Source organism: Carettochelys insculpta, chromosome 3, assembly GCF_033958435.1.
Source record: "Carettochelys insculpta isolate YL-2023 chromosome 3, ASM3395843v1, whole genome shotgun sequence".
Classification (NCBI taxonomy): domain Eukaryota; kingdom Metazoa; phylum Chordata; order Testudines; family Carettochelyidae; genus Carettochelys; species Carettochelys insculpta.
In genome coordinates, this window is record NC_134139.1 from 200,688,464 (window position 1) to 200,703,944 (window position 15,481).

At 47.8% G+C, this 15,481-nt stretch overlaps 1 protein-coding gene across 2 annotated transcripts in view; it reads left to right on the forward strand.

Moving 5' to 3' along the window:
• Window positions 1-10,507, forward strand: part of PAQR8 (progestin and adipoQ receptor family member 8) — a 35,569-nt gene extending 25,062 nt beyond the window's left edge. The window contains exons 2-3 of one of the 2 annotated variants that reach the window (XR_012644845.1): window positions 2,367-3,571; window positions 10,148-10,507. Coding sequence is in view for 1 of the 2 variants with exons in the window: in XM_074989016.1 (XP_074845117.1) it covers window positions 2,421-3,479 (1,059 nt within the window). In the remaining variant the exon portion in view is untranslated. Of the gene's footprint in view, window positions 1-2,366; window positions 3,824-10,147 lie in introns of those variants that run through there. The other variant, XM_074989016.1, reaches the window with a different exon arrangement.
• The last annotated feature ends 4,974 nt before the right edge of the window (window positions 10,508-15,481 follow it).

The window sequence follows — 15,481 nt, forward strand, 5'->3', positions numbered from 1 at the left end:
TGATTGCGTGTATCTCGAGGGTTTCCTCTAGACCAGAATTGCACACGCTATTCAAGGTGTGGGTGTACTGAAGATTTATATCGGGGCCTTATGAGATTTATTCTCTTATTTAGGATTACCATATTTGACCTTTCAGTAAAGAGGCCACCCATGAGAGGGCGTGCATCAGTATCTGCCAATTCATGTTCTATTACTGTACTATGTATACTATACGATAGTACATTAATACAGCCTGAGTTGGGAGATACTGATACAGATACACTCTCTGTCAGGGGTGTCCTCTCTTTTGAAAATTCAAATAGGGTAACTCTGTCTTATTTTCTCACTTTTCTAATGGTTCCTACCATTCTGTTAACTACGATGACTCCAAGGTCTCCTTGAGCAGTAACAGCTAATTTAGACCCTTTCATTTTGTCCATGTAGTTGGGATTATGTTTTCTAATATAAATTACTTCGAACTTCTCAACACTGAGTCTCATCTGACATTTTATTTCCCAGTCGCACTTTGCAGTCAGCTTCAGATTTAACTCTCTGGAGTAATGTTATATCATTGGCAAACTCCCACTTCACTGTTCACCCCCTTTCCCTTTGAGGTATGAATTAAATAGCACTGTTCCAGATACAGCCCCTGGGGGGAGCTCTGATGTTTACCTCCCTCGTTTGTGAAAATGGACCCTTTATTCCTACCCTTTGTGTCATGTCTTTTATGCCTGAGAGGATCTTCCCCCTTATCCCTGACTACTTAATTTGCTGAGGAGCTTTTGGTAAGAGACATTGTTAAAAACTCCTTGCAAGTCCCAGAACATCTCCCCCAGCCTGGCTGCCTGGTCTATAGCCACACTGCTGCATTTCTACGGAGGTCCTAGGAAGAGAAATGGTTGGCAAGGCTGAGCCCTCCTGGCATCACATCCCCATTGTCTCTTGCAAATAGCATCTCCTCTCTGGCAGCTCCCTGCTGCAGAGCTTTGCTTGACCTGAAGCTGCTTAGCAGCTGCCGGAGAAGGGATCTGGAACGTCAACAGACCCAGCAGGTTGCTCCAGAGTGGAGAGTGGTGTGACCCCATCCACCGGATTTCCTGACTCCCCATCCAGGAGGACGTCTGCGTTTAGGTCAGAAGAGGTTCCACTTGCATCACTAACTTGTTGCAGCAGCTCCTAGTCCATGTGTGCTCTGCATACTAAGCCCTAGCTCTGACTGTCTTTGAGCTCCACCCAGTGGTGAAAGTAACTTATATTTCTTACAGGTGCTCTCACACCCTTGCAGCCGGAGGGGTGGATCAGGAGGGATGCAGGGCCGCGGGGGAGGAGTTTGTGATATGACAGTATCTGTAAGAAATTTAAGTGTGGGATGGAGTCGGGTGGTGGGGGTTCTCAGGAGCATGGGCAGGGGACTGGGAGGAGTATGGGGGAGTCACGGCAGGAGGGGTGTAGGGGAGCCAGGGCTGGGGACACGAGTACGGGGCTGGGGACGTTCAGTGGGAGTCAGGCCTGGGGATGTGTGAGGGAGTCAGGGTTGGAGGTGTACTGGGGGGGAGTCGGGGTGCGGGGTGGGTTGGGGGAAGTCAAGGGTGTGAGCGGGAGGAGAGTGTGGAGGGGACCCTAGCATTGGGTTATCTGCTGTCGCTGAAGGGATGTGTCTTAAGGAGAGTTAATGAGCAGTGCTGACTCGGTAACAAATTCCTACCAAGAGCAGGTTTCAACACTACAGCCGGCTCCGTAATCCTGTCTCACTGCTCCCCTGCTGGCTTCCACCGGCTGGACACCATAGCAACAGGTTACGGTCAAATCCTTCCCCTTGAGTGGAGGGGGTGTCATCGGGAAAGAGGAGAGACTGGGCTGAGGGAGGGAGGCATTACAAGAGGCTGAGGGGGAAGGAAGCCTCTTCAAGTGACTGACCTTTGTCTCTCATCCCCCATGTTTCCCCTGCTCCTTCCAGCTGCCCCCTTCCTATGCAGTGAGGGAAGCACAGCAGAGAGAGAGCAGTGGGGGTGAGGCCCCAGGAGTGCTTATTTCCTGGGAGAGGACCAGTCTTCTGGGCTCTTCTAGTCACTGCAGATGGGGGCTGACAGATCTTAGACTTCCCCTTCACCCCTCAGATGATGACAACGGGATTGGGGGAATCCAGGAGCTGCTTGTTGTTTGTTATCATGGTGCTGTAGGAACCGCCAGTGTCAGGAGAGTCCTGTCCATGGAACTGTGGCTGGTTCCATCAGGCATTTTTTTGGCCTAGTAGCTGGTGTAGAGCTCCACCTGAACACAGTGCTTTCCACACACCGATAGCCACCTATTAGCTGTGCCCAGCCCACCCCGACTCTATTCTGGCTTTACTCTGTTGTTCACAGTTCCCATTCCTCTCCTCACTGCAGGGTGAGGGATCGGCTTTACCTGTCTGCAGGCTCTCGTTGGCTGTGGATAACGTGATGACGGCCATCCTGGAGCGCATCAGCACCTTGTCCATCAGTGGACAGCAGCTGCGGCGCCTCCCCCAACTCCTGGAGGAAGGCTTCCCCAAGATGCCCTGCACCGTCGAAGACTGCGACGTACCCCAGCTCTTCCGCGAGCCCTACATCCAGACGGGGTACCGCCCCACCGGCCAGGAGTGGCGATATTACTTCCTCAGCCTGTTCCAGAAGCACAATGAGGTGGTCAACGTCTGGACCCACCTGCTGGCCGCCTTGGCTGTGCTGCTGAGGTTCAAGGCCTTCGCAGAAGCTGAGGAGCTGTCCTTGGATGTCTCGTCCTTGCCTTTGTTCATCTTCGTGCTCTCTTCTGTCACCTACCTCACCTGCAGCCTCTTGGCCCACCTGCTGCAATCCAAGTCAGAGCTGTCTCACTACACGTTCTATTTCGTGGACTACGTCGGGGTTAGTGTCTACCAGTATGGCAGCGCCCTGGCCCATTTCTACTACAGCTCGGACCAAGCCTGGTACGACAAGTTCTGGCTCTTCTTCCTCCCTGCGGCTGCCTTCTGTGGCTGGCTGTCTTGTGCTGGCTGCTGCTATGCCAAGTACCGGTACCGGCGCCCCTATCCTCTCATGAGGAAAGTGTGTCAGGTGATTCCAGCAGGACTGGCGTTCATCTTGGACATCAGCCCGGTTGCACACCGGGTGGTCCTGTGCCACTTGGGGGGCTGCGAGGAGCAGGCTGCCTGGTACCACACTTTCCAGATACTGTTCTTCTTAATCAGTGCTTATTTCTTCTCCTGCCCTGTCCCTGAGAAATACTTCCCAGGCTCCTGTGATATCGTCGGCCATGCCCATCAGATCTTCCACATGTTTCTGGCCCTTTGCACGCTCTCGCAGTTGGAGGCCATCTTCCTGGATTACAAGGTCAGGCAGGAAATTTTCCTGAGTAGACATGGACCCCTCTCCATCTACCTGTCCTGTGCCTCTTTCTTCGGCCTGGTGGTCTGTAGTGCCATCACCGCTCACTACTTGCAGGGCAGGATCAAAGCTGGACTGGCTAAAAGAGACTCCTGAGGAATGTTTGCAATGACTAATGAGCCGCTGACCGGCTGGTACCGACTCGGTGGAAACCAGCAGAGGATAATTTATAGAGACATAACGAATTGGTTTGTTTGCATAACATTTTGTCTAATTTATAACCAAGGGATAAGTTGTAGGCAGGAGCCACTCTACAAGAGCCCTTCTGTCTAATGAAGTTGTATGTGAGCAGCCGCCTCTTAGAGTGCAGGGGTGGTTTTTAAGCCAGATGGGGGCACTTAACCAAGGATGCCTGATTGCTTGGATTAGGTGGAGGTTTATAATTTGTTCCGTGCTAGTACATCTGCAGGGAATATTACATTCAATATCAGGAAGCAATTTCCTAAGGGTCGTTAGGCTGTAGAACCGTCTCCCAGGGGAAGCAGAGGAAGCGAGAGTCATTTAAGACTTTACAAAGCGCTGGAGACTATGCTTTAGTTGAAAAGTGTTTCACCGGGAGGGTGGGGAAGCTCTGGAATGGGTTTTCTGAAGAGGTGGTAGAATCTTCATCCCTAAAGGTTCTCAAGTCCTGACTTGACAAAGCCCTGCCTGGGATAATTTAGTTGGGATTGGTCCTTCTTTCAGCGGGGTTTGGACTCGATGACCTCCTGAGGTCTCCTCCAACCCTATGATTCTGTGTGCAGTATGGCTCAGTCCTGCACGGTCAGGAGGCATGGACAAGATGACCGACTAAGTCTTTTCCATCTCTGCCGTACATGGGCTTGAGCCTACTTCTGTTTAGGTCAATGGTAGAATTTCCATGGGAGCAGCCTACATTTTCGGTACGTGGCTGCAGAGATCTGGAAGGCACAGTGGTATGTAGCCTACAGCTGCATACATCCTTTAGGTACCCTCAAGTCAGAGTCTGTTGACCCCTGTTCTCTCAACTCTCCCCTGCTGAAATAAATCACACCCGATTCTTAGGATGACTTTGCCAAATCTTGGTTGTAGAGGTGGGTCTGAACCAAAGCTGTAGATCAGGGATGGGCAACCACGAGTACTGGGTGGAAGGCATATGTGGCCCTCTTTCACCTCAGTGGGCTGCAGCAGCCTGCAGCCCAGTGGGGTTTCATTTTTGGCCCTGCAGCCCCTATCTGCCTTCCCCCCGCATCTCCCTCTAGTGCACTGGGGTATTGGAGCCCCACACTTACCTGCTCGTTCTCCTCCCTCGCACCTGCCACTTCCGGAGCATGCAGATCATTTAATTCTCAGTCCATCCCTGCTCCCTCCCCTCCTGCCATCGGGGCTGGAACTCAGTGAACAGCTGATTTGTGCTGTTCCAGCTCTGGAAAGGAGGGAGAGGAGTGGAGATGGGGCACAAATCAGGCAATTAGTGGCTCCTCTGAAAGTGCTGGGAAAGGGAGCCATAAGAAATACAGGGCTGTGGTGCCTCAGTGCACGAGAGGAATGTGGGGAAGAGGGGCAGCCAGAGGGTCCGTGGGACACCTGCTACCCAGCGCTGCTCTAGCTCCATCTACCCCCAAACGTGGGAGATGTTCCAAACCAAATAAGAACTTCATGTATCATCTGTGCTTCCCCATTTGACTTTGACCCAGGTTTTCTTCCAGTGGCAACATGAGTAACATTAGCTCTTCTGCCACTGGAAGATGTTACAGTGAGCATTGGTAGAAATTCAGTCTGAGGGCTGCTCATGAAAATGTAAAGCAATGAGAGCATTTGGGAAGGAGATATGGAGGTTTTCCCTAGTAGATCTGTTGTTTGAATCCAGCCTACGTCGGTGGTGATGCCGGTGACTGCGTCAAATGAGTTTTTGCTTGTATCTCAGCTCCTGGTGGAGCAAAGAGAACAAAGACCCTTCAGTGTAGGGACAAGTCCTTTCCAGCCAGAAGCAGTGCAGGTTGATGGGGGATTTGGAGGAAGGTGGTTCTTGCTGCAGCTGCTTTGGTACTTATGAGGGTAAGCAGAGGTCTTCAAGGTTGTGAGTCTGCCACCTTTCATCTGTGCCCAGTTAAGTTATAGATTAAAACACAGTCATTGGAGAAAAAACAATGGGAAGGAGGAGAAGAAAAAGTTTCTTGTTCTCCTTTCAACAAGCCAGCCCAATATCCCCAAATGTCTGTTATACTCAGCAAAATTTTTCTGCTGCCTGCACTGCAGATTTCTCTTGTGTAGTCCACTCCAACCGATATCAGTGGAGTGGACGTACCATAAGGAACAATCCCACCCTGGCAGAGGAATGGATTAGATGGCAAAAATAGGCCTTTGCCCCATGCTGTGGGAGTGAACTGTCAGTGAAGCACTGCAGATGGATCTAGGGCAGCGTTTAATCTTAACACTGTAGTGTAGCCCTCCTGTAATAGGGAAATGGGGGTGGGAAACAGTTAAATATTTCATGCAGATGGTTATGGGTCATTCCTTTCTACCATCCCAAATGAATTATAAGGGTTTGGGTTGCTTAGAACTAATTCGCCAACTGGGTAAGTCCCTTCTTTGTCTGCCCTAGTGGGAAGTAAGAGATTGGAGGCTCTGAGCCAGGTCTCCAGCTGGTGTGAATCAGAACAGCTGCACTGAAGTCATTGGGCCTTACATCAGCTGCCTAGGAGGCTCTGCATAGGTACATTCCTCATAGATCTAGATCTATCTTGTGTCTGTTCTGCCATCTCCAAGAGTTAAACCTCAGTTCCTTTGTAGTAGCTTATACCCTGTGCTACCCACCTGTCTTGTTCAATATCTTCAAACCCACATGGTCTGAGATCAGGTCAGGTCAGGGGAGTGAGATTGATTTACTCCAGCAGAGCATCTGGCCCATCAAATCCAATTTGGATTACATGGGTGTATTGAAGGTAACCTTGGAGGTAGGTCTTAGAGCTTCTGGCACTACAAGTCTGAGCTTTAGTATTTGTGGGACTTTTGAGCGCTTGTGTGCGTGTGATAGCTCCCTGAAGGCCTCCATTTTGTTTTCAAGTTAAAAAACCCTTTCCTGGGCTGAGGGGCAGGCCGGGAGGGAACTGGTTCCCTGGTGCAGGAGAGTGGTAGACAGTGGCAAGTGTGGGTGTCTGGCGTCTTTGAAAACCAAGCCACTTATTCAGGTGCCATTCTATAGAGAAAGTGCCTACTTATGGGCCCCCTAATTTGAAAATACTGGTCTTCATGATGAGTTAAATGCCTTTATGGAAGTGACCAGGGATTGCTAAGAGGGTACAGAGAATGTGAACTCATGCAGATTTAGCCGAGGTTGGTAGTGTTGGTAAGCAGTGTTCCCCGTAAGCTGAGCGCTGGGAGAACGTCCCCAGCCAGCGACGTGTGTGCTGCAGCAACTACTGGTGCCCATCCATCTTGCTCTGGTGTAGGTAACAAAATATGTTCTGCACATGGGTGGAAAAAATAAGAGGGAAGGTTGGTGGTAAAGTGTTTGTATGAGAGAGCTGCTCAGGGGCCTTTGTAAAATTACTGGTTAGGTCTGCTGTCAGTTCTGGGGAAGAGTCAACCCAAGTGGATTTTCTTATGCTTTCTCTACATGCTAAAGTTGAACCACTGTAACTGTAATGGGTTAAAGCAGTACAAGCTCTTTCTTGTGGATGCCATTATAGTGGTATGAATGTGTTTCTCTACCTGAGAGGGAATAAAGTATTCTGGTATAAGGTGCCTTCGTACAGTGTAACTGCATCCACGTTAGGAGCTGTACCAGTATAAGTATAGTGGGGGGAAAAAATAGCTCACCCCTTACATAAACCCTGTGTCTACACGAGCCCCTTCCTTTTGAAACGGGCAAGTTAATGAGCGGGGTCGAAAGATTCTAATGAGGCGCTGCAATGAATATGCAGCGCCTCATTAGCATAATTGCAGCCATGGCGATTCGAAAGTGCGGCTTTTTGAATTGTGCACTGTCCATGGAGACGGGACCGTCCAAAAGGACCCCCCCCAGTTTTCGAAAGCCCTTCTTCCTAACACCAGATAGGAAGAAGGGCTTTCGAAAACTGGGGGGGTCCTTTCAGAAGGTCCCATCTCCACGGGCGGCGCGCGATTCGAAAAGCCTCACTTTCGAATCGCCATGGCTGCCATTGTGCTAATGAGGCACTGCATATTCATTGCAGCGCCTCATTAGCATCTTTCGAACCCGCTCATTAACGTGCCCCTTTCAAAAGGAAGGGGCTCGTGTAGACCCAGCCAACTAGCTTGTTATGCTGGTACAAAATCTTTGTGTGGTCCAAGCGTTAGCTGCTCCAGAGGTTTTAAAAGAGGCTGCACTCAGTGTCCCAACAGAGGAGGCTGCACAAACCATGCCATCTGACCACAAGGGTTTGCAAAACACAGATGAGAATAAGAAATCCTGTGGCACCTTATAGACTAACAGATATTTTGGAGCATAACCTGTCGTGGGCAAAGACCTGCTTCGTCTTTGCTTGCAAAAGCTCATGCTCCAAAATACGTTAGTCTAAAAGGTGCCACAGGACTTCTTGTTGTTTTTGAAGATACAGACTAACTGGGCTACCCCTGTGATACAGATGAGAATGTGCCTCACTAGTGGGTAATAGGACTGAGTTTAATGCTCTCCATGACATTATATTGCCACCTACTGGTGTGACAAAGCAACTTATTTTTTTTCCTTTTCTTCTGTTTCTTTCCCTCCAACCTTCACTTGTTAACTCTCAGGGACACCTACACTTACGGGGAGAGCAACCTGGTCAAGGTCGACCTTCCCGGGTTCAATTTTGCTTGCCTAGTAGGGATGCACAAAACTGAACTATCAGGGCTCGACAGTCAACCCCTGTACTCCTCATTATTGCAAGGAGCATGGGACTTCAATAGGAGAGTTCCTCCCGTCGACCTCCCTCAGTGAGAACCGACATAAGTTGATCACAGATAAGTCGATTGCAGCTACACAATTGTCGTAGCTGGAACTGTGTATCTAGGATTGACTTTCAGGTCTACTGTAGACTGCACTGAGTCTAAGCAGTTGTTCCCATTCTCCTCTGCAAATCTGATCATCAGTTGACCTCAGGGAATGATGAGGCTGATTTTGCAGGGAACTACAGACCAATGCCACTTTTCAGATTAATGTCCGAAGGACACAGGGTGCTTCATCAACACTGGGGTTACCTCCATCTTTGCCAGCGTTGTTCTGGCGAGAGAGCAAGTCTTTGTTTACAGACCAGACCACGAACCCTCCCTCTTTCGAAGTTGTCTTGGACTTGTGCCTTCCACAGCTGGTTGGAGACCTCTCTTGTGGACCTTGTATGTGTGTACTCCTAGGAACCAGCAGGTCACTGACGGTGCTGCTCTAATCCCAGTGAAGTCATTAAGGATATGTCTACACAGCAAAGTTATTTTGGAATAACGGACGCTATTCCAAAATAACTTTGTGCGTGTCTACACAGCGCAACTGCTATTTCAAAATAGTGGATGGTTATTTCGAATTCTGTAAACCTCATTGTACAAGGAACAGCAGCTACTCCAGAATAGATAGTTCTCAATAGGGGCTGTGTAGACAAGGCATAGGGACCATGTTGAGATAAAATATTCTGGAATAGCTTATTCCAAAATAGCAGTGCTGTATAGACATAGAACACAGGTTCCAGGTCCCTATCTTTTATGTGCTTCTAGGGGCTTTAATCCGAAACAGGCTTTATTTTGTGTGGACACACTATTTTGGAATAAGTTTTGGGACTTCCCTGTGTTGTGTAAGCGTTAGTCTGGAATAGCCTAATTTGGAATAATAACTCCGGAACAAGACATACCCCAAGAGACCTGCCTTTGACTTCTGCTGAGGAGTGGTCCTAGGAGGATGTAAATGCCATCTTGTTCAGCTATTTGCTGTTTCCACAGCTCCCACGTGGCCATTTGCAGCTGGTCTTCCTCCTGCTCCTCGACTTCTTTGTGCCAATTCTGTACAACAGGCTTAGTTGAAACGTATGGAATAGCTCACCAGTCGTCTGATGTTGACTTGGTCACAAGACTGAGTGCATCAACCTCAGCAGACTAGCCATGGAATAGGGTCACAAACCTTGTGGAGGCTATGTCCCTCGAGTGGAGAGCGAGGCCCAAATCCATTAACTGGTGTGGATTAGTGTTTTGCATTGGAACCATGCCGAGTAACAGCAGTTGGGGATTTCGTCCGGTGTGTATTATACTCCTCGCTCTTCAGATTTGCTCAGTGGGAACAAGCAGGGCAGATGCAGTGGCTTTGCTATCTGCGGCCTTGTACGCATACTGGTTGATTTTTACCACGAGAACTGACTTGGCATTGAGGGAAGAAGTGAAGGGGGTCAGTTAGCCATGAGTTTCCTTCGAGTGCTTATGTAACAGAACAGAGCCCCATGCTTAAGGCCACACATGTGCCTTGGTATTTATATCTTGCACTGATTGGAGTTTTAAAGGTATTCATGAGTAGTGAGTTTTGCATTTTCTCTTGGGGAGTGCAGGAGTGTGGGAGTGTTTTGCATCAGCCACTCCCCAGCCGTTGGTCCCCCAACTTTGCAGAGATCACTGAACAATTTGTACTGCTTTGACAGTTGTTCAGCATCCTCAATAATAAAATCTCTAGAAGCAAGACGGTGCAATGTGAAATCTGCAAAGCCCCAAATAAGAGGGGGAATGTGATGGTTGTACGTTTTGGCAGCAGAAAGTTCTGGCCTTAAAGATCAAGAATTGATAATAATAAATAATAGTAATAACAATGTGCTTTATTTGTCTTTCATCTGTAGATCTCAAAGCATTTTTCAAGCCTCATCACAGGAAGGTGTTATCCCCCTTCCACAGACGAAGATCAAGGTCGTTAATGTGTGACTCGCTGGAGGGACTGTGACTACACCCCAGTGGCAGAGCTTTGACTTTAGGGCCTGATTCAGCAAAACACTTACTTACACATCTCATAGAACTGCAAGGGACCTTGGAAGTTCATCAAGTCTAGTCCCCTGCCCTCTGCATAGGATCCAGCACCATCCTTTTCTTATGTGTGTGCTTAAAGTTAAGTACAGGAGACTAGTCCCCTTGACAGTCAGTGTGACTACCACATTCATAACATTCAACCAGAGGTGGGAAAAGTACCCCAAGAGTTACTTGAGTAAAAGTACAGCTGCTGGTGGGGGGTACTTAAGTACAAGTCGCCGGTGTCCCTCTGTAAAACTACGTGAACAAAAGTGCATGTACATGCCACTTCTAGGTTGTACTCAAATGTCCAGAAGTGAAAGCAACTTCACTCTTACTCAGGTAACTTTTTGGGTACTTTTCCCACCTCTGTATTTAACATCTATTTAAGTGCTTTGGTGAGTTAAGGCAGAATTCCTGACCTTTGCTCCTCCTTGCTATAGCCTACAACTACACAGAAGTGGGAGAGGTACCCAAAATGTTACTTGAATAAAAAGTGAAGCTGCTTTGACTTCTGGAATCTTGAGTACAACCTAGATGTGCTGTGTGTATGCACAAATGGGCACTTTTATTCAAGTAGTTTTCCAGAGGGACACTAGTGACTTGTACATAAGTACAACACACACACACCCCAGCTGCATTTTCACTCAAGTAACTTACTTTTTGGGTTTGCTTTTCACCTCTGCAACTACAATTTTCCAGAGAGCTTATAAACTTGGGAGCAAACTGTGACTTACGCAGGTTGTCTCCAGGAATCTGGGATGGGAATATTTCCTTATTCTGTATGTTTTTTTCCCCCCACCTGTTTCCACTAGATGGCAAGACTTCCTCACTCACAGCAGCAGAAAGCATGCTTCTTGCCATGAAAGGAGTGTCTTCATAGCTAACTTACAAATGAGCTAAGAAAAGAAAAAAGGACTGAATTTGAGTAGGCACCAAGCCAGTGCAGTGTGGCTGTGTTTTATTAAATGAATGTATTTCCGTGCAGGGCATTCCTTTCTTAACAGTGTGATCGTTCATGGAAACTACCAAGGCAACTTTTAAAACAGGCATTAGTCTCAAATGTTAAAGGTTTGTAAAATATAAAATTGGGGATGGAAAATTTACAAAACTTTTTATTGTAAAGTCAATGATGAAGGAAATTTTTGGCTCACAGAGAGGAGAGATTATTTTTCTATTTGCATGTTCCAACAATATTGGAAACGGCAGCAGGAAAACCTGACATTGAACATAAATTGAAAGTGAGGTTGACAACCCGAGCTCAAATGGAGTGAAGTACAAAGAGTAAAACTGCATCAAGTGGAAAAATTACAGCGACATTTGAAGTTTTTATTCCCCCCAAGGTAACTTTTGGCATTGCTAATAGCAGTAAGGTAGATTTTTTTGAATGCATGATTTTTCCCCTGGGGCACCCAGATACTGTGGTAGTGGCTGAGCCTTTGCTCTGACTCAAAAGAGTTATCTGCTCTTATTCCTGAAGCTTATTGTTAACATGCAGTAAACAGGCCAGGGCTTGGGAAATGGGTTTACATTATGCAGGCTTCATTTTATTCTTTTCATTACAGGAGAAAAATCTCATTTCCTCTGCCACAGCTGGACCTATGTTCATCGCGGCCTGGAGCTCCTGTTGACTTCAGTGGGAGTTGTGTATGGTCCTGAGGGACAGAAAGATAGGGGTTTGGCTCAGGACACAAAGGGCAGAGACAGGAAGTGACCCACATCTGGGCCTTTGTGCCTCAGTTCCCCCATTAACAGGAGCATTATGAGCAAGATGTGAGAAGTAATTGTTCCGCTTCGCTCTGCACTGATTAGGCTGCAATTGGAGTACTGTGTCCAGTTCTGGGCTCCACATTTTAGGAAAGATGTGGAGATGTTGGAAAGGGTCCAGAAGAGCAACTAAAATGATTAAAGGTTAAAAAAAAATAGACCTATGAAAGAAGATTAAAAGAATTGGGTTTGTTCAGTTGGAAAAGAGAAGGCTGAGAGGGGACATTATAGCAGCTTTCAGGTATCTGAGAGGGAGTTACAAGAAGGAGGGAGAAAAATTATTTTCCTTAGCCTCCATAAATAGGACAAGAAGCAATGGGCTTAAGTTGCTTCAAGAAGTTTTAGATTGGACATCAGAAAAAATTTCCTAACTGTCTGGGTGGTTAATTACTGTTATAAATTGCCTGCGGTGGTTGTAGAGTCTTCATCACTGGAGATATTTAAGAACAGGTTAGATACACATCTAACAGAGGTGATATAGATGGGGCTAGGTCCTGCCGTAAGGGCAGGGAACTGGATTTAATGACCTCTTCCAGTTCTAGCATTCCAGGATTCTGTGATTCTATCTGTACAATGGGAATAATAGCACTGTCTTGCCTCCTGGGTGCAGGGTGAGGATAAATCCGTTAGTGATTGAGAGGCACAAAAACTACAGTGCTAGGGGCTGGATGAGTCCGTTAGACAGCTAGCTTAGACCCTGCGGTTGTGCCTCATTAATTCCCTCTTTTCCAGCACCACTTGGCCTTGAATCTGTCATTTTACTTTCCAAGCTCATCAGACCCCTTTTTTATCCCATGCCGGCTGATATTCTCTTCTCTCTCCCACTCCAGAGCCAGGGTTGCATCTCTCCCTGCCTGACCACTGTTGACAGAACTCTGCATCCCACTGTCACTCATGTGCTGCAGTGTGGCCTTTTCTTCTACATTGCTGGTGAAGGCAGCAGGAAATAGAATTCCTCCTGCTGACTGCTACACTCCCCTGCTGTCCGTTGCTTCACTCGGGAGAGGGTGGAATAGCTCAGTGGTTAGAGCATTGGCCTTGTAAACTCAACATTGTGAGCTCAACCCTTCAGTGGGGACCTTCAAGAATATGGGGCAGGTTAAATTTATTGTATATATAATATGTTAGGGAAGGTGATAGGTCCTGCTGTGAGTGCAGGGGACTGGACTCGGTGACCTCTCAAGGTCCCTTCCAGCGCTATGAGATATGTATAGCTCCATGTTTCAAAGAGCACTTTCTTCACAACAACCTTTTTCAAGGTTTTGCCGCTCGCTTCTTACTGCATCTCATTAAAGAAGATAAAATTGTGCAGAGGATGAGAATAAACCTCAGCAATAAAATGCAAAACAATGTCCAACATAGTACACAGCTGAGATTCACCAGAGTTGATTCCTGCTCCCTTTGAAGCCAACGGGAGCATTGCAAGAGTCTAACAGGCACAGAATCAGGCCTAGGCCAGGAAGTGCTAAGCTGCATGGTGCAGCAGTCACTCAGCCTGTGGCATATCATGATGTGCATTGCAACATAAGCAGCAGCTGTGCACAGGATAGTGCAGCAAGCCCATTGTTCCTGTGGTGAGGGGCCAGGGCCCAGCTCTTTGAAAGAGCCTGCCCTGCCCCCCCCCCACGCCTCCCCACGCTGTCATGGCAGCAGCCGCAGCAGCAGCCAGAGACCTGTGCCCTTTAAATCATTGTCAGGGCCCTAGCAGTGCTGAGGGCTAGCTGGGGGAGGCATGGTGAAGTCCAGGAAGTGCTGAGGGCTTCCTGCTGCTAGCTCCGCCCCTTCCTCCTGAGGCCACACCCCTTCTAGAGCCCTGGAGTGATTTCCTGCCCTTGCTCCTTTCCCTCATGTACACACTGACCAGAGCCCAGTGAAATCTGCTTCTGGCTCTTCCTGTGTCTGACAACATGAAGTGGTCAGTGTGTATCTGTGTTATTGCAGTAGATGGCAGTTGGATATGCTCAGTGGTGTGTCATAGAATCAGTAGTGCTCACAGTAAATGGAGATTCTCCTGTGGTGCTGGTAGACCCTTTGATTTGAAAGCAGGAGCACCTGAATCTTCTCAGGAAAGAAAGGAGGCACACAGGAATGGAGAGCAATTGGAGGATGAGAAGAAAGGGGAAAGAGGACAGATGGTAATGGTAGAAGGAGGAGAGACCAGAGCCCTTTTGTGCTAATTTAATGCTACCTTTAATTGTCCCAGGCCTAAACATCATAGTGATAGGTGCCTTCAAAATACCCGAGGAAGATGGACAAATATAACTCCTGCTTTTTCCTTCATGTTCTGAAAAAAAACAAACAATGGCAGAAAAACAGGGTGTGCAATTCAACCACTGGCCTTCCAAGGAATTAAAGGACAATGGTATGAACAACAAAGGAACCAGCTTATTTTTCATGGTGAACCTACCCTTCCGTTTCCTCCCAAAATGTTTTATTTTTGTAGCAGGATTTTTTTTTTCCTTTCCATCAGTGTTGGATCTTTTGCTGAACCACATGCCACGGAGGCTTTTAATCCAAGAAAGAGATGAGGCAGTAAATAAAGATTTTGCTTAAAGTGTTTCAAGCAGGGCTCAGTGAGAAACATTTCTAAGTGTTTCTGTGTCTCTTAAGCATCTACAGGTTTTGCTGGCAGACCCTTATGGTGACCTTGTGCCCTTGAAGATCAGGAATGTCCCCATTGTCAGGGCCTGCTCTAATGGACAAAAGTACAATAGGAACAAGTTTTCTAATCCTTTGCAGCCCAGCCAGCTGCAGGAGCCATGAGCTGACTGATCAGGTGACAGTGACATAGGCAGGCTGAGGGCCTGTGTGCTTTCCAGGCAGAGCAATTGGGGTTGTCAAGTGGTCCTCCTTCTCATACATTTTTCCCAGCATCCCCTACTCTCTTCTGATGAGTCCCTCAAGTCCTCCTGGCCCCTCACTCGATGTGGAAGAATGATGGAAGGGGGTTGTCCCAGATAACAAACCCCTCCTTGCTGCAACCCTTAGCCCTACTGTTGCCACTGCTGGCCATGTTTTTCCTGTTGAAGAGCTGATTACTCCTGAGCAAATGTTGTTTGGGGTCAAAGAGAGTGTGTGAAATGGAGGGGACTTTGGGGTGATCCCCAAGATCACAAGCCCCACATGTTCAAAACTCAAAAAGCATGAGATAGGCTCTAAAATCATGAGGTTCCATAAAAATAATAGGTGTGGGGAAAATTATTTGCAGTCTGCTTTTGGAGCCTTTAGGGCAGTGGTCCCCAAGGCCATGGAGTAATGTGGAGAGGGGCACAGCAGAACTCAGGCTAGCCCTCCCAGCAGTGGGGAGGGAGCATCACCGTGCCCAGCTCTGCTCTGTTCTGAATGCAGTTCCACTCTTGGTTCCATTTCCATGCCCAGGGGCTGATTGCGGGTTCCACTTGCAG